The sequence below is a fragment of the Pseudophryne corroboree genome, chromosome 8, assembly GCF_028390025.1.
Source record: "Pseudophryne corroboree isolate aPseCor3 chromosome 8, aPseCor3.hap2, whole genome shotgun sequence".
In the NCBI taxonomy this organism is placed as follows: Eukaryota; Metazoa; Chordata; class Amphibia; order Anura; family Myobatrachidae; genus Pseudophryne; species Pseudophryne corroboree.
The window spans coordinates 286919188-286939132 of NC_086451.1; the positions used below are offsets into that span (position 1 = coordinate 286919188).

Sequence of the window (19945 nt, forward strand, 5' to 3'; positions counted from 1 at the left end):
GTCCCGGCACCTGTACTACATACAGTTCACAGATGACAGGACACGCATGTGCAGTGGCGGCGACAGTACTGCACATGCGCAAAACCACGGCTTCTATGGACTGCATTGACTACAGTCCATAGACGCCGGCTAAGGCTGAAGAGGCAGGATTCTGGCTTCCTACAGGAAGCCAGCTCTCTGCTAATTGCAGCCTAATCTGGCAGTCCCGGAGGGCGGAAACATCTCCCAATGAGACAGCCCTGTTTGTCTGTTACTGGCACGTAGGACTACCAACAGGAAGTCACTGCCAGTCACAGTGAAGCTACTGACTGCTTCTGACTTCAATGACAGTGAGCTACCTGCAGCCCATACGTAAAAACCGTCAATGCAAGTCCTACCATATTTGATTAACTATTTTATATATTTGATGAACTTGTCCACTTATCGACTCTTTAGCAGTTCAAATTATACCTAAAAAACCCTGGACATTTGTGCGCTTTGATGCTCCGCAAGAGTTGAAAAATCAAACTGAAAAATTTCAACTTCTGCTAAGGCTTGAACAGACAAAAAATTAAAGCAACAGAATCATCTTCCCTCTATTTCTGTCCTCAAAAACTCTAATTGGTATATAGTGTGCACGGAAAGTATTATCCTACTTACTTACATTACAAACAAACTAAATTGTAAGGCAGTATGGACCCCCTGGTACTTTTGAGAGGACCGTGCACCTCCCTGACTCTAATTGCTAATGGCCCAATGTATATGCTCTAAGGCAACTCAGACACCCCATTATGATTATATCGGATGTAGATCTTTTTTATTCATGTTATTTAGTTGTTTCTAAACTGTATATGTATATGGTTGTTGCAGGCCCTGTAACTATCTATCTATATTAACTCATTGTTGAAAGAGCTTAAACATGACAGTTGTGCCCATGGGCGCCAACGGCTGTGCTGGGCCCAGGTACTCAGAAGGGGTGTGGCCAATGCAGGGAGGTGTGGCCATCCCTCTCCTTAGGAAATGTTAAAAAAATAGGATTTTAATTACCTACCGGGAAATCCTTTTCACGTAGTCCGTAGAGGATGCTGGGGTCCACATTAGTACCATGGGGTATAGACGGGTCCACTAGGAGCCACTGGCACTTTAAGAGTTTGAGAGTGTGGGCTTGCTCCTCCCTCTATGCCCCTCCTACCAGACTCAGTCTAGAAATTGTGCCTGAGGAGACGAACAACTTCGAGAGAAGGATATTGCACAGATAGTGGCGAGATTCGCACCAGCTCACACATACAAGGCAAACCAAGCTAACCAGCTTGAAAAATCAGCAACGGCTGAACAATATTACTTAACCAAGTAACAAAACAGTACTTAACCAAGAACCAAGCAGTACTGAGCTAAGTAACCACGGCAGGATCACAAAGCGCTGGGCGGGCGGGCGGGCGGGCGGCCAGCATCCTCTACGGCAGAGATTTTCAACCTTTTACAACTCGCGGCACACTGAACAAGATTTAAATATTGCCAAGGTACACTCAAATATAATGGTGATGCATGGTGCAGTTGCGTGTCCTAGGATGTCATGTCGCAGCTTCTCCATAGGAAACGCCTGAGCCACATCTGAGAAAGCCAGAAGAGCCCAACACTGCCCAGGCCCAAAATTAGAACTGGCTCTGCAACCACTGAACTCACCAGTATTGATTGTTCCAAGGCCTCAGTAGCAGCAAAACACTGACGGGCTTGGCTGTGCTTCTACGGTGGCACACCTGGAGACTGCTCAGGGCGCACTAGTGTGTCACGGCACAGTGGTTGAAAAACACTGCTCTACGGACTACGAGAAAAGGATTTACCGGTAGGTAATTAAAATCATATTTTCTCTTACGTCCTAGAGGGTCCACATTAGTACCATGGGGATGTACCAAAGCTCCCAGAACAGGAGGGAGAGCTCGAAAGCTCCTGCAGAACTGATTGACCAAACTTCAGGTCCTCATAGGCCAAAATATCGAACTTGTAGAACTTTGCAAACGTGTTCGACCCAGATCAAGTAGCCGCTCTGCAAAGCTGTAAAGCCAAGACACCCCGGGAAGCCGCCCAGGAAGAACTCACCTTACGAGTAGAGTGCGCCTTAACAGACGTAGGACACGGCAAGCCTGCCGTAGAATACGCATGCTGGATAGTGAACCTGATCCAGCGAGAGATCGTCTGCTTAGAAGCAGGACACCCAAGTTTCTTGGGATCATACAGGACAAACAGAGAGTCCGATTTTCTGTGACGAGCAGTCCTCTTCACATAGATTTTCAGAGCCCTTACAACATCCAAGGACTTTGATGAAATTGAGGAGCCAGAAGTAATTGGTACCACAATAGGTTGGTTGATATGAAATGCTGACACAACCTTCGGAAGGAACTGCTGACGTGTCCGTAGCTCAGCTCTATCTTCATGGAAGATCAAGTAGGGGCTCTTACAAGACAAAGCCCCCAACTCCGATACACATCTAGCAGAAGCTAAGGCCAACAAAGTGACAGCCTTCCACGTGAGAAACTTGACCTCAACCTTTGGTAGAGTTTCGAACCAATCGGATTGGAGGAACTGTAACACCACGTTAAGATCCCAGGGTGCCGTAGGCGGCACAAAGGAAGGCTGGATGTGCAGAACCCCTTTCAAGAAAGTCAACCTCCGGGAGGGAAGACAATTGTTTCTGGAAGAAAATGGATAGGGCCGAAATTTGGACCTTTACGGATCCCAACCTCAGGCCCATATCTACACCTGTTTGCAGGAAGAGGAGAAACCGTCCCAGTTGAAACTCCACCATAGGAAACTTCTTGGAATCGCACCAAGATACATATTTTTTCCAAATACGATGGTAATGTTCAGACGTTACTCCTTTCCTAGCCTGTATCAGGGTAGTAATAACATTGTTCGGAATGCCCTTCTGAGCTAATATCTGGCGTTCAACTTCCATGCCGTCAAACGTAGCCGCGGTAAGTCTTGATAAGCGAACGGCCCCTGCTGCAGCAGGTCCTCCCGAAGAGGCTCTTCCAGCAGTAGATCCAGAAGATCCGCATACCAAGCCCTCCTTGGCCAGTCTGGGGCAATGAGGATTGCCTGAACTCTTGTTCTCCTTATGAGTTTTAGAACTCTTGGAATGAGTGGAAGTAGAGGAAACACGTACACCGACTGGAACACACACGGAGTCACTAGGGCATCCACCGCCACGGCTTGTTGGTCCCTCGACCTGGAACAATACCTCTGAAGCTTCTTGTGGAGACGAGAGGCCATAATGTCTATTTGAGGTACACGCCAAAGATCTGTTACCTCCATGAACACCTTCGGATGGAGTCCCCACTCTCCTGGATGGAGATCGTGTCTGCTGAGGAAGTCCGCTTCCCAGTCGTCTACTCCCGGAATGAAGATTGCAGACAGCGCCACCATGTGCTTTTCTGCCCAGAGGATGATTCTTGTTACCTCTGGCATTGCAGCTCTGCTCTTCGTTCCGCCCTGTCGGTATATGTAGGCCACCGTCGTTACATTGTCCGACTGCACTTGAATGGCTCGATCTCGCAGAAGATGAGCCGCTTGGAGAAGCCCGTTGTAGACGGCTCTTAATTCCAGAACGTTTATCTGAAGACTGGATTCAAGGCTTGACCACCTTCCTTGGAAGGTTTCCCCGAGTGACTGCGCCCCAGCCCCGGAGACATGCATCCGTGGTAAGAAAGACCCAGTCCCGAATCCCGAACCTGCGGCCTTCTAGAAGGTGAGGCATTTGCAGGCACCAGAGGAGTGAAATCCTGGCTTTCGCCGATAGACGTATTCTCTGGTGCATGTGTAGGTGAGAACCCAACCATATGTCTAGGAGATCCAGTTGGAAGGGCCGAGCATGAAACCTTCTGTACTATAGAGCCTCGTAGGAGGCAACCATCTTCCCCAGAAGGCGAATGCACTGATGACTCGATACTCGGGTTGGCTTCAGGACATCCCGGAGCATTGTTTGAATCAGCAACGCTTTCTCCACCGGCAGAAGCACCCTCTGCACTTCCGTGTCGAGGATCATCCCCAGAAAAGACAATCTCCTTGTCGGTTCCAAATGTGACTTTGGAAGGTTCAGGATCCAACCGTATTCCTTAAGCAGATGAGTCGTAAGAACAATGGACTGCAACGTCTCCCGGGACGATGCCTTTATCAGCAGATCGTCCAGATATGGGATTATGTTCACCCCCTGTCTGCGGAGGAGAACCATCATCTCGGCCATCACCTTGGTAAACACCCACGGTGCTGCGGAAAGGCCGAATGGCAGTGCCTGAAATTGATAGTGACTGTCTAACAGTGCAAATCTGAGATAAGCCTGGTGTGGCGGCCAAATTGTAATGTGGAGGTACGCATCCTTGATATCCCGGGAAACCAGGAATTCTCCCTCCTCTAGACCTGAAATCACTGCTCTGAGAGACTCCATTTTGAATTTGAACACCCTCAGGTAAGGGTTCAATGATTTCAAGTTTAAAATTGGTCTGACTGAACCATCTGGTTTCGGTACCACGAAAAGGTTTGAATAATAACCCTTGTTTTGCATATGAGGTGGAACTGGGGCAATGACCTGTGACCTTTTCCAATTTTAGGATGGCTTCCCGTAGGTTAGTCCTGTCTGTCAGCAAAGCTGGCAAAGGATGGTTGTGTAAGAACTGCGCTAATCAACCACACTACCTGGCAAACTGGTGGCTGCTATGAACTGTAAGTGAGTGTACTACAAGACACCACTTAAGAGAAGGGCGTATATCATCTTCAAAGAAAAATTAATATATATATACCGGTATATAACTTATGTTTTATGTTTGTAAGTTATATACCGGTATATATATATTAATTTTTCTTTGAAGATAACCCATTATATATTTTTTATCAATAAAATATGGAGATTGTGAATTAATTTGGTTCATGTATATTTATTGTTTAAAATAGAATCCTGCATACAAGTGTGTTTTTCATATAATTAGGTTTAGCCAATACAAACAAAGGTGAGCGCTGAACTACCTATATTCTGATATGAGCAAAGCTGGCAAGCCTGATTTGAAGAATCGGTGAGGCGGGAGTTTTTGAAACTCCAGTCTGTACCCCTGGGACACAATATCCTGTACCCAGGGATCCAGGCCGGACGACACCCAGACGTATTTGAAATGTCTGAGCCTCGCACCCACCAGCCTGTCCTCCAGGCTTTGCGGTCCACCGTCATGCTGAGGATTTTGTGGAACCAGAAGCAGGTTTCTGGTCCAGTGAGCCTGCGGGTGCAGGCTATTTGGATTTTGCACGACCACCTCTAAAGAAAGTGGTAGAAGGCTTGGACTTTTTCGCCTCAGCGGTCCGAAAGGACTGCGACACAGCTGAAGAAAATGGTTTCTTCATAGAAGGTGTAGCAGAGGGAAGGAAAGGTGGCTTACCTGCGGTTGCCGTGGAAATCCACGCATCCAACGTTTCCTCAAATAGAGCCTGACCTGTGTAGGGTAGGTTCTCCACACTTCTCCTGGATTCCGCGTCTGCAGACCATTGGCGTAGCCAGAGTCCCCTGCGAGCTGAGACCGACATGGAAGATATCCGTGCAGTCAGCGTACCCAGGTCCTTCATGGATTCCACCATGAACCCCGCAGTATCCTGTATGTTACGTAGAAACAATTCAATGTCACTTCTATCCATTGTATCCAAATCTTCTAGTAATGTGCCTGACCACTTTACTATGGCTTTAGAAATCCATGCACAGGCAATAGTGGGCCTTAACGTCACTCCTGAAGCAGTGTATATGGATTTGAGCGTAGTGTCAATCTTACGATCAGCCGGTTCTTTTAACGCGGTAGATCCAGGGACAGGTAAAACCAAATTTTTAGACAGTCTGGAGACAGATGCATCAACTACGGGTGGGTTTTCCCATTTTTTCCTATCCTCCTCAGGGAAGGAAAAAGCAACCAGGACCCTTTTCGGGATCTGGAATTTTTTCTCCGGATTTTCCCAAGATTTTTCAAATATAGCGTTTAATTCTTTTGACGCAGGGAAGGTTAGCGAGGCTTTCTTATTGTCAGTGAAGTAAGCCTCCTCAACCTGCTCAGGTGGCTTGTCATTAATGTTTAACACATCTCTAATGGCCTCAATCATGAGCTGCAACCCCTTTGCAAGGGATGCCGCCCCCCTCAGCACGTCCCCATCAGCGTCTGCTGTATCAGAGTCGGTATCCGTGTCATCTTGCATAATCTGGGCAAGTGCATGTTTCTGTGAGAACATACTAGGGGATTTTGCAGGAATAGGAACCTGACCAAACTGCCATAGACTTCTTTAAAACCTGAGTTCCAGTCTCAGTATGAGCTACCCTGGTAGAGATCTGAGAGATCATGCCCTTAATAGAGGACAACCACTCAGGCTCATTAATTGGGATCTGAGACAAAACATTACATTCCTGTGTACATGGAATGGATTCCTCCCAAGAGGAAACATCCTCTGCAGCATATGACACAGAGTCCCTAGACATGGCTATGTGAGACAAAAAACACCCACACACACACACAGGGAAATGTCAGACACAGTTCCCCCCAAGTATGCCACAGAGAGACACAGAGATTGGAGCCAACCCACACTCAGCGCTTACTGAGGTAGATACAATACAACTACCTAGCGCTTACTGTATACCTTAATAGACTAAACAGTATTTACACAGCCTCCCCCCCTTCTACAACCCCCTGGTACCACACAGGATAGCTGGAGTTGCTTGGAGGGACAGCTCTCCCTGAACGCTGTTGGGTCTGCTCTGAGGAGAAGCTCCGCCCCCTGAACATGGCACTGCTTCCCACTCTTCCATTCTTTATACTGACCTGAGAACTTCTGCTGGCAGTGTAACCGAGGTCCCTGACAGGCTTGCTGACCAGTGAAGGGTATCGGTGCTGGCTCAGGGCGCCCCTCACAGCGCCACACTATGTACCACTGAGCCTCCGGAGCGCAGTTAATACTGCGCTCCCACCCTGTTGCCGCCATCTTCACACCGGCTCCCCGCTTGCTGAGAGGGCCGGTGACTCACTCGCCACCGGAATCTTCTGGCTCTGTTAGGGGGTGGCAGCATGCTGCGGGAGTGAGCAGTCGCCTGGGGCAGCTAATGATCATAACCCTCAGGAGCTACTGTCCTGTCAGTGGAGTTAGTGGCTCAAAACCCCTCAGGGCGGACACTACTCCCCCCCTAAGTCCCACGAAGCAGGGAGGCTGTTGCCAGCAGCCTCCCTGAGCCTAACTTAACTCTTAGAAAATAATAAAACTAAAGAAGCTCTAGGAGCTCCCCTAGCTGTGACCGGCTCCCCCGGGCACATTTTCTAAACTTAGTCTGGTAGGAGGGGCATAGAGGGAGGAGCCAGCCCACACTCTCAACTCTTAAAGTACCAGTGGCTCCTAGTGGACCCGTCTATACCCCATGGTACTAATGTGGACCTCAGCATCCTCTAGGACGTAAGAGAAAGAATAGTTTCTGTGCGGGCACGCACGCCACACAGGGGGATGCCCAGTGAGGACCAATGGGCAGCGGGGACTGCGGCTGAAGGGGTAAGGGATATGGTGCGATCGGTCTCCACCCCCCCACCCCGCACATCACGCAGGGAAAGAGAGGACACTGCTTCTGCAGCTGCCTCTCTTCCCAGAAGAGAGGCTGCTGCAGCAGCAGTCAGTTCATTCTCTCCCCGCTCCAAGTGCCGCTATCTACAACGGGAAACGTAGGGGGCAGAAGGACCTGGGATCCCCCCAGGCCCGGGTAAAGAGTGCCCGCTTTCCCCCTCTCAGCGACACTGGTTGTGGTATGTTTAGTAATATTTATTTATTTATTTATTTTACTTTTATGTTGTATGTCAAAATGTCCTCAATAAAAATGAGGTTAAAGAAAGAAAGGAAATGACTCACCATTTAACAAATGAGTCTACCCCAGAAGGACGAAGCTGTGGTAAGTCTTTAGTGTCCTTTACCCAAATATGGACCTCGCCAGAGCTTGGTTGTTTTGGACCTGAAACACAAGATTTTACATTCTTGACAACAAAAAAGCCATTCTTAACAGACATATGGGGCCAAATGTAATAGAGTGAGAATTTCAGAAAGGGAGAGATTTGGTAAGGTTTTCCAGGTTTTTTTAAAAAGTGGCAATCATTTACACAGTAAGAGCAACCTGGTTTTGCAGTGTAAATGAATGCCACTTTAAAAAAACTGAAAAGCCTTACCAAATCTCTCACTTTCTGAAACTCTCACTATATTACATTTGGCGCATGGGGTCTCTGGGTGGAGGTACACTAATCGTACAACAGGCAGCATGGTGCCTAAAGTTTGAAGTAATTATCGGTTGCAGAAAGACACTGGATAGGGTTACAGTGACAATATTTTTTCTGATTAGATTGATCCTGTATATCCAGAGTTCTCCACAGGGCCTTGTTCCCAGGCACATCGTCTGTCATCTTCACAAGCCACCCAACTGTTAATCTGTTTCAGAGACTGGGAGTCACCAGTAACCAGTTCCATCCCACTCCACATTAAATCCCTCTCGCTCATTGTCTGCCCCACTCCTCATTAGATCCCTCCCACTCTTATGTCCCAATCCTTATTACAGGGCCGAAACTAGGATTTTTGTCACCCGGGGCAAGGTAGTCATTTGACACCCCCCCTCCCCGCAAAAAAAAAAATATATATATTGTACAATAAATAAATAAAAATAATAAAATAAAATAAAAAAAATAAAAAATAAATGAATAAAAATATTATATATATATATATATATATATATATATATATATATATATATATATATATCTCTTTCAGAACTTTTTTTACCTGAAAAACTGCCTTTTCTAACATAAATTTCATATCCAGGAAAAAGTGCCCCCATTTTACACAGTACGACAGGCAAGTGTCCCCATTCCCCATTTTACACATTGCGGCAGACAGGTGTCCCCATTTTACACATTGCGGCAGGAAAAAGTGTCCCCATTTTACACATTGCGGCAGGAAAAAGTGTCCCCATTTTACACATTGCGGCAGGCACAGGTCCCCATTTTACACAGTACGCTGGCAAGTGTCCCCATTTTACACATAGCGGCAGGCACAGGTCCCCATTTTACACAGTACGCTGGCAAGTGTCCCCATTTTACACATTGCGGCAGGCACAGGTCCCCATTTTACACATTGCGGCAGGCACAGGTCCCCATTTTACACAGTACGCTGGCAAGTGTCCCCATTTTACACATAGCGGCAGGCACAGGTCCCCATTTTACACAGTACGCTGGCAAGTGTCCCCATTTTACACATTGCGGCAGGCACAGGTCCCCATTTTACACATTGCGGCAGGCACAGGTCCCCATTTTACACAGTACGCTGGCAAGTGTCCCCATTTTACACATTGCGGCAGGCACAGGTCCCCATTTTACACAGTACGCTGGCAAGTGTCCCCATTTTACACATAGCGGCAGGCACAGGTCCCCATTTTACACAGTACGCTGGCAAGTGTCCCCATTTTACACATTGCGGCAGGCACAGGTCCCCATTTTACACAGTACGCTGGCAAGTGTCCCCATTTTACACATTGCGGCAGGCACAGGTCCCCATTTTACACAGTACGCTGGCAAGTGTCCCCATTTTACACATAGCGGCAGGCACAGGTCCCCATTTTACACAGTACGCTGGCAAGTGTCCCCATTTTACACATAGCGGCAGGCACAGGTCCCCATTTTACACAGTACGCTGGCAAGTGTCCCCATTTTACACATAGCGGCAGGCACAGGTCCCCATTTTACACAGTACGCTGGCAAGTGTCCCCATTTTACACATAGCGGCAGGCACAGGTCCCCATTTTACACAGTACGCTGGCAAGTGTCCCCATTTTACACATTGCGGCAGGCACAGGTCCCCATTTTACACATTGCGGCAGGCACAGGTCCCCATTTTACACAGTACGCTGGCAAGTGTCCCCATTTTACACATTGCGGCAGGCACAGGTCCCCATTTTACACAGTACGCTGGCAAGTGTCCCCATTTTACACATAGCGGCAGGCACAGGTCCCCATTTTACACAGTACGCTGGCAAGTGTCCCCATTTTACACATTGCGGCAGGCACAGGTCCCCATTTTACACAGTACGCTGGCAAGTGTCTTCATTTTACACATAGCGGCAGGCACAGGTCCCCATTTTACACAGTACGCTGGCAAGTGTCCCCATTTTACACATAGCGGCAGGCACAGGTCCCCATTTTACACATAGCGGCAGGCACAGGTCCCCATTTTACACATAGCGGCAGGCACAGGTCCCCATTTTACACATTGCGGCAGGTGGTGGAGGGAGAGAGAGAGAGAGGAAGGGAGAGGGGCTGACTTACATTTGAAGCGGTTCTCGCCGCTCTTCAGCCGCCTCTCCCTCCTCGTCTGCGCGGCTCCGGGCTCCCCCTTCTCCCTCCTCCGGCGGGGTTTCGTGGAATGACGCGTTTGCGCCGTGACGTCACGACGCAATCGCGTCATTCCGCGAAACCCCGCCCCCCGAGCTGGGCACTCGGGAGAAGGGGGTTTAAAAGTAAGTGCCGCGGCGGGTGTTAGGGGGTCTCGGCGCCCCCTCCAATCTGGCGCCCAGGTCGCCTGCCCCCCTAGCCCCCCCCTAGTTTCGGCCCTGCTTATTAGATCCCTCCCACTAACAATCCATTCTACTCACTAGATCTCTCTCACTTATCGTCCATCCATTTCCTCATTAAATCCCTCCAACTTAATGTTTGTTCCACCCTCATTAAATCCCTCTCACTCATCGTCCATCCAATTCCTCATTAATCCTCTCCCACTCATTGTCTGTCCCACTCCCCATTAGATCCTCTCACTTATCGTCTATCCATTTCCTCATTAAATTTCTTCTACTCATTGTCACACTCATCAGATCCCTCTCACTCATTGTCTGCCCCACTTCTCATTAGATCTCTCTCACTCATAGTCTGTCCCACTCTTCATTAGATCCCTCTCACTCGTTATTCCCACTCCTCACTATATTCCTCTCACTCATTTTCTGTCCCTCTCGTCATTAGATCCCTCTCACTCATTGTCCATCCAACTCCTCATTAGATCCCTCTCACTCATAGTCTGTCCCACTCCTCATTAGATTCCTCTCACTCGACATCCGTTCGACTCCTTATTAAATCACTCCCACTCATAGTCTGTCCCACTCCTCATTAGATCCCTCTCACTCATCGTCCGTCCATTTCCTCATTAAATCACTTCCACTCATTGTCTGTCCCATTCCTAATTAGAGTCCTCTTATTCATTGTCCGTCCATTTCCTCATTAAATTTCTTCTACTCATTGTCCCACTCATTAGATCCCTCTCACTCATTGCCTGTCTCACTCCTCATAGATGCCCCTCACTCATAGTATGTCCCACTTCTCATTAGATCCCTCTCCCTCATTGTCCATCCAACTCCTTATTAGATCCCTCCTACTCATAGTCTGTCTCACTCATTAGATCCCTCTCCCTCATAGTCTGTCCCACTCCTCATTAGATCCCTCTCACTCAACATCCATTCAACTCCTCATTATGTCCCTCCCACTTGTCTGTCCCACTCATTAGACCCATTCTCACTCGTCCGTCCATTTCCTCATTAAATCCCTTCCACTAATTGTCTATCCCACTCCTCATTAGATCCCTCTCGCTCATTGTCTGTACAACTCCTCATTAGATCCCTCTGATTAACTGTCCATCCAACTCCATTAGATTCCTCCCACTCATAGTCTCTCCCACTACTAATTAGATCCCTCTCACTCGTCATCCGTTCAACTCCAGTCCTCATTAGATTCCTCCCACTCATTGTCTGTCCCACGCATTAGATCTCTTCACAACACAGGTTATATCAGCAGTATCACTTAATTATTCATCCTCTCGTAGATTTTCTGTACAAGCTTCTCCTATATTCCATAACTCATCTGTACTACTGCACGCCTGCAGAAATCTATTGTGCTCTTCCAAATTGCTGGCAATAACCTCCAGAGTCCTGTCTGCTCCCTCCTGGGTACTTCATAATGCCACCCAGCTGGAAATTTTTTCAGGGTGAACACAGACATCAATTGCATAAATAAGAATTAAATGTAAAATATGAGCCGGCACGAGAGAGCTTTCTCCCCTAATGTGCCCACCACCACACACAAACATCAAAGATGTGCCAACTGAGCTGCCTGCATTTTTTTTGGGCTTGTCTGAACACTGTGCCTTGTCTCTTGTCGGCTCCTCTTAGGCCTGTTCCTGTGTCTCGTCTGTTTTACTTACGCCTGCCCTCAGTAAGTGTAGCTTATAGGGTGGAATAATGATTACTAGTGCGGATACCTCTACTTCCTCACTACTGACTTGTGTTTTGACTTGGGGCTTTCATAAATTAATCTCTCATAGTATTAATGTGGGTTTCATACCTTCTAGCGAAGGGGTGGGCAATTATTTCAGCTGGGGGGCTGCTTAACACTTCCAGCGAATATTCGAGGGCCACACACAAAATACTCAAAAAGAGATCCCTTTTTACACATTACGGCAGACAGCGTGCCCTTTTTACACATTACGGCAGACAGCGTCCCCCTTTTTACACATTATGGCAGACAGCGTGCCCTTTTTACACATTACGACAGACAGCGTCCCCTTTTTACACATTACGGCAGACAGCGTCCCCTTTTTACACATTACACCAGACAGCGCCCCCGGTTTTACACATTACGGCAGACAGCGCCCCCGTTTTTACACATTACGGCAGACAGCGTCCCCTTTTTACACATTACGGCAGACAGCGCCCCCGTTTTTACACATTACGGCAGACAGCGCCCCCGTTTTTACACATTACGGCAGACAGCGTCCCCTTTTTACACATTACGGCAGACAGCGCCCCCGTTTTTATACATTACGGCAGACAGCGCCCCCTTTTTACACATTACGGCAGACAGCGCCCCCGTTTTTATACATTACGGCAGACAGCACCCCCGTTTTTACACATTACGGCAGACAGCGTCCCCTTTTTACACATTACGGCAGACAGCGCCCCCGTTTTTACACATTACGGCAGACAGTCCCTACCCCCCTTTCTCCCCCCCTCCCCTAAACCCATATTGCAGTTTTTAACTCCCCTCCCTCCCCACCCCTAAAGCTATATGGCAGCTTAAGCAGTGATCCAGGGGCTGGCTGTACAGGGGGTTTACCTTTTTGCCACAGTGGCAGACGATCCCCGCTGTCCGATGATCTGCGCTGCTGCCGGCCGGAGTCACTGATGATGTGGCCTCACCTGCTCCCGCTCACTGCCCGCCGCTTCCTCTCCTCACTGTCCGCCGCTTCTCGGCCGCCGCTCCTGCTCACTGTAGTGCCCGCCCCCCGTGCCGCCCAGCGCATGATAACAGAGGAAATCCCGGTCAGCTGACCCTGTGACGTGACCGGGATTTCCTCAGCGACGCCGCGTCTGAGAGCAGTGCAATGACAAGCGGCATGTCGGGCTGCTTGTCATTGCACTCTGGTGGGGCACAGCGGGCCAGGCAGGATCGGTCCGCGGGCCGCATCCAGCCCGCGGGCCGCCTGTTGCCCACCCCTATTCTAGCGGGTTCAGTATGATTTACCAACAGACACAATCCCGACGGTCATAATCCCGACAGTCATTGACCTACAGTCAAAACACTGACACTGTCAAAATACCGACATAGTAAGAATACGCCATTTGAAATGCCATGTCAAAATACCGACATGAGTATACTGGGGGGTTTGTGTCAATGTCGACATGGACACCGTCTAAGTGTACCGCTGCGCTCGCCATGCTTCGGGCACAATTATATTCCCATATCCACTGGGATGGTAAAGTATGAACAAGTCTGTTTTTGGGCAAAAAATCCTTAAAAATGCATGTCGGCATTTCAAATGTCGGTATTCTGACTGTCGGTATTTTGAACATGTCAGCATAATGAATGTTGGTATTTTGACTGTCGGTCAATGGCTGTCGGGATTATGACCGTTGGTATTGTGTCCGTCGTAAAGCAGCTGCTACCCCTTCTAGCTCCTTGAACGCACACTGTATATCTCTGGCTATTACGCTTTCTCTTTCGTCCTAAACATTTGACCTGATTCTGATCACATCTCTTTGATCATTCCCTAATCCCAATTTCTGGCACCATAACGCAACTAAACTCAATGTGAAGGACAATAAGCAAATTATGGTAGCCAATGTGTTGTGTGTAGTGTGGACCGTCCTTCATTGAAACAGGAATGTAATAAATGCCCAATGACTTGTTATCACTTGTTATACTCCCATAAGAAAACACTTTTATTGTGTTAGATTGCCAGAACCCAGTTTGTCTGTATTGGTGGAGCCTACTGCGGCAAGAAGATCACTCACTAAATGTATCTACTGTATATCAGTTTACATTTCATTCAGCGGAGCACAGACTTCACTGAAAGCATTGTATTTCCCAGCATGCTCTTCAAGCAATGAAAATAAACACAATTACAACTCACTCTATTTACAGTTCAATAAATGTACCACACAGCCATAGGGATATATTGCAACATCATTTACAACAGGGCTGGCCAAACCGGTCCTCGAGATCTACCAACGGTTCACATTTTCCAGACCACCTAGCTGGTGCACAGGTGTAGTCATTACTAAATTAAGATGTGCTGCATTCATTCCTAACTGACAATTCTACAGATCTCCAGGAGGCCTGGAAAACATGAACTGTTGGTAGATCTCGAGGACCGGTTTGGCCAGCCCTGATTTACAATATGCAGCACTACAGCTGGCTGGGATAGGTCTGCTGTGCTCTGAAAGATGGCAGACTTCCCAGACCACACCCTGGTTTTCACTCCAGGGAAGTAGGTGTGGAAGAATGAGAAACATTTACTCCACGTCTGCTGATCATATCACCCCTGTTGTATCTTACCAAGATTTCCTGGCGGGATGTATTTCACTGACAGGTTCATAACACCAAGATGATCCACACCATTCATAGCAGAGAGACTCTGAGGAAAGAAAAACATGAAACACAGAAAAAACATTTGTGACACATCACTAACAACTTGGTCTACAAAGTGTATAGAACAGACAAAGGGATGTCAGAGTAATATCTATCTATCTATCTATCTATCTATCTATCTATCTATCTATCTATCTATCTATCTATCTATCTATCTATCTATCTAGTGGCAGCTCCAAAGACGGGGCTGCACAGTCCATAATTCAAACAGGGGAGCAACACTAAGGGGTTTATTCATGAAGCAGTGAAAGAGTGGAGAAGTGAGCCACTGGAGAAGTTGCCCATGGCAACCAATCAGCTTCTCTGTATAATTTTATAGTATGCAAATTATAAATGTTACTTCAGTGCTGAATGGCTCTTCTCCACTGGCTCACTTCTCCACAGTTTTCACTGCTTCATGAATAGACCCCTATCTGCCACCCCAAACGCTGGCAAACATCACAAGCTGTGACTCATTGGCAGTTGGCGTGGCTTCCACTATATATGTATATCTATATCTCAATCAGAGCCCTACCTAGACATTTGGTGCCCTGTGCCAGAAAGAGAATTGGTGCCCCTCCCCCCCACCATAACAAAAATAGGAACAGTACGCCGGCTTCATGGGGAAGGGGCGTGATCACAAAATAATGCCAAATCATATTATGCAGCACAGTAGTCTCCATTATTCACATTACGCCATTATTCACAGTAGTGCCACTTATATACATTATGCCAGGTAGAGTCCCTTTTACACATTACTCCAGGCAAAGCCCTCTTTTACACAATATGCCAGACAGAGCCCTCCTTTACACATTACTCCAGGTAGAACACCTGTTACACTATACAGAGGGGGAGGGGGGGAACTTGTCACTGTATGTGTGTGTGCTAGGTTATACTTACGTTGCTACGGAGCAGCAGCTTTCACCAGCCTCCTCCCGCCCAAACACTGCAGCTCTTCACATGCTGCAGACACAACAGAAGGGGAAGCCAGGAGGGGCAAAGTGTACCAAGAGACGGGAAGCTGCAGCGCTGCCCAGCTACCTATGTGAGAAGTAGCCAGGCGCTTCAGCTACCTAGCAGTGTTTGGAGGAAGGAGAACACTGCATTCCAGCATAAATACTATCTGTGAAACACAGGGGGTGGTGGTGGTGGTATCATGGTTTGGGCCTGTTTTGCAGCATCTGGTCCAGGACGATTTGCCACAATTGATGGGATAATGAATTCTGAATGATAACAGAAAATTCGAAAGAAAAATATCAGGACATCTGTCCATGAGCTGCATCTCAAGAAAACATGGGTCATGCAGCAAGACAATGATCCAAAGCACACAAGTCATTCGACTAAAGAATGGTTAAAGAAAAATACATTAAAAGTTTTGGAATGTCCAAGTCAAAGTCCTGATCCTAATCCATTTGAAATGTTGTGGATGACCTGAAACGAGCAGTTCATGGGAGGAAACCCACCAAGATATCAGAGTTGAAACTGTTTTGTATGGCGGAATGGGGTAAAATTCCTCCAAGCCGACTAATCAACAATTACCGGAATTGTTTACATGCAGTTATTGCTGCACAAGACGGTCATACCAGATACTGAAAGCAAAGGTTCACATACTTTTGCCGCTCACAGATATGTGATATTGGATCATTTTCCTCAATAAAAAAATTAGCAAGTCTTATTTGTTTGTCTCATTTCTTTGATTTGGTTCTCTTTATCTACTTATAGGACTTGTGTGAAAATCTAAGGTAGTTTTAGGCCAAATTACAACAGAAATATAGAAAATTCTGACTGGTTCACAAACTTTCAAGCACCAGTATGTAGAGATGTGTCCTCACACATCTTTGTTGATTTTCCCGGCGTTCCTGTTATGCATACATATAGTGGGACCGAGCACTGCCATTAGACCTTTCATATGCTAACAATCGCAAGTGTGTACCGTGGCTTGTAACTACGGTTCGCGGGAGCACAACCTCACGCTACCCGATCCCATGGAGTGCCGCTATGTCCCCCCTTTGTACACAGGCAGTAGAAGCGTCCTAGTCCTGCTGCCTTCGAGCGCACATGTTTAGTTAAAGTTTAATATCGGGCGCATGAGTACACTGTACACATGCAACTACATGCCGCATTCTATGACGTGGTATGCATTTGCATCTAGGGCAAAGACTTAAAGGGACGCATATATACTTGTAGGATTGAAACTCCAGATTCATTTTCGTCATATACGGTGGTGTATCTATAATGGGTGCGGTGCATGCGTAGCAGACGGGTCCCTGGGTCCAGAGGGGGCCAACACTGCACCAATTTCTAGTATACTTACCTTTTTGGTGTCCATGTGTGGGCCCCCTCCTCTTTTGTAGCCGGCAGCGCCGCTGTTAGCACTCTGAGCACTATAGACTCTGGCACAGTGCCAGAGTCTACAGCGCATGCGTAGGTCTCCGAAAAAATGGCTGCCGCACAGTTTTTCCAGAGACCTGCGCATGCCGGAGTCTCTAGTGTGCCAGAGTCTCTAGTGCTCAGAGCACTAACAGCGGCGCTGCCGGCTACGGGAGAGGAGGGGGCCCACACACGGAGACTGCACACGGGTCCCCTCCTCTCTAGATACGCCACTGATTTTATATATATATATATATATATATATATATATATATATATATATATAGTTAATTTTTTTTAATGTATGCATATTGGAGGTCATTCAGATGTGGATGGAGTTGCAAAGTACTAATTATTTTTACCGGACTGCCAGTACTTTGCGCATGTGCCAGACCCGTTCTGTGCATGTGCAAATGGGTCCTGTAACGACGGACACATAACGGCATCAGCCTATCAGTGATTGACAGTCTGATGCCATTTAGGGGTGGGGAGGGGGCGGCGATGGCCCCCTTTTCTCCAAACTCAGGCATGTCAACGCTATTGCAGGGCAGGGAAGTGGCCAGAATCTCCGTCAGAGATTGGAGATTTCCTGGCCTGTAGGTTGTAGCTGTGGTGGCCGGCTTGTGTGACCCCATGGGTCAGGCAGCCAGCTAATAGTGACGGAGATGATCCTATACTGCATCCTAGGATGCAACTCGGATCAGTAATGCATGCAGGAGTCGTGACGCCTCCTGCTGCATTACCATATTAGTGCTATTGCTGCTGCTTCTATGTACTGTAAGCACCAGCAACTAGAAGCCCAACTGATTGATCCCCATTATATGGCTATTTTGCCCAATAAAAGAGTACATGACTTTACTACCGTGCGTCCCCTTTTTCATTTTCTTATGTAGATACTGTTGTTACATTGAGGTATGGAGAATGGAGGGATGCTGGGTGACAGATTATTCTACTAGCATGGATATTGGATTAACTCTGCACATGGTAATATAACTTTTCAGTGTTAATATATAATATGGGAAACATTCAAACACACAGATATACAGTACATATATATATATATATATATATATATATACACACACACATATACTAGGTGATTCATCGGGTGAGGGAGGAGGTTTGGAGCCCCCGCGGGTGGTGGAGGGGGGGGGGGGGGGTGCTGCGGATGGGGCCCGGAGGTACTGCGAGTTGGGGAGGGGCAGGTAATGCTTCTCCTCTTGGAAGCAGCTAGGCTGCTGTCCTCCCTTTGGCAGTGGTTCTCCCGGAGACTCGCACAGCAGCCAAGCAGTCAGTCACTATTGTTAGCGTCGGTGTCCCAACATGCCGCATTACAGGGAAGAAGATGCACTCAATAAACTACAGCTCTCAGCAGCCCTTAGTGCTGGAATGCTTTGGCGCTAAGGGCTGCTGGGAGCTGTAGTTTATTTAGTGCGTCTACTTCCCTGTAATGCGGCGCGTTGGGACACTGGCACTAACAATAGTGACTGGCTGGCAGAACTGACTGACTGGCTGAATCAATGTAAAAGGTGAGAGCAGTGCACACCCACTGCACTGCACAGCACTGTCACCTTTTACATTGATTCAGCGTCCAGACATTACCCTCCATGATATCACCCACTCTATCTGTTACGTTAGCCATCTCGGGGCTTCGAGGCCGGCAGCCCAGGTGCTGTGTTGCGGAGTCAGGGCGTCTGGGGATCTGGGCGCAGCTGTGGTGGGGAGGCACTTCTGTGACAACACACGCTGAGGAGGCTCCAGGGCTCAGAGATTATGTGGTGCAGGGAGGACTATGAAAGCCTTCCGCTGCACCGCTTTCATACACATCTATGGCAGTGGCCGCAGCAGTTTTTGTTCCACCTGCGGCACCTTTATGGGACTACACAAAGGGCCTGATTCATGCTCGTAAGTAAAGCAAAAAAGCAAGTAACTGGGCTAAACCATGTTGCATTGCAGTTGGGTCAGATGTAACATGTTCAGACAGATTTAGATTTGGGTGGGTTGTGTTCAAACTGAAATCTAAATAGCAGTATAAAATACAGCTGTCTAACATTTAGGGGTTACATACAAAAGCAGCTAGTATTTACCCTGCACAGAAAAAATATAACCTATACAATTAAACAGAAAAGAAAGCTGGGAATTAGGGCTACTGGCGTCTCACCCCAAAAGAAAAAACAATAATAGGGCAGCCACCTCATGGGTGTGTTGGAAGAGCTGCTAAGCTGCTAATTACTTTTAAAAATGTTGACAGTTACATCCAACTCATTGACAACTTAAGTACTTGTAATTTAAACCCAGGTGTGTAGTTTTATTTTTATATATACAGGGAGGGGGGAGGGGGGAATTAGGGGGGCTTGAGTGTAACATTATATGTACACTGGGGATGAATGTGTAATATTATACAGTATGTACAGTGGCGGGGAGCGCGCTGGTGTGTAGTATTAAATGTATGGGGGGGACAGCTGTGTCATATGTACAGAGGAGGTTTTTTTTAGGAGGGATGTCGGATGTGTGTAGTATTAGATGTACGGAGGGGAGGTGTGTAACGGTACATGTACGGGGGGGGGGGGGAATCTGGTGTGTAGTATTACATGTACAGGTGGGTCAGCTGTATAGTG

At 47.6% G+C, this 19945-nt stretch overlaps 1 protein-coding gene across 4 annotated transcripts in view; it reads right to left on the reverse strand.

Annotated features, from left to right (window-relative positions):
• Positions 1 to 19945, reverse strand: part of LOC134948964 (synaptotagmin-like protein 4) — a 354237-nt gene that overhangs the window by 5262 nt on the left and 329030 nt on the right. For all 4 annotated transcript variants that reach the window (XM_063937274.1, XM_063937275.1, XM_063937277.1 and 1 more), the window contains 2 exons: positions 14886 to 14964; positions 7882 to 7981 (listed from right to left, as the gene is read on the reverse strand). In XM_063937274.1, coding sequence (XP_063793344.1) covers positions 7882 to 7981; positions 14886 to 14964 — 179 coding nt within the window. The remainder of the gene's footprint in view (positions 1 to 7881; positions 7982 to 14885; positions 14965 to 19945) is intronic.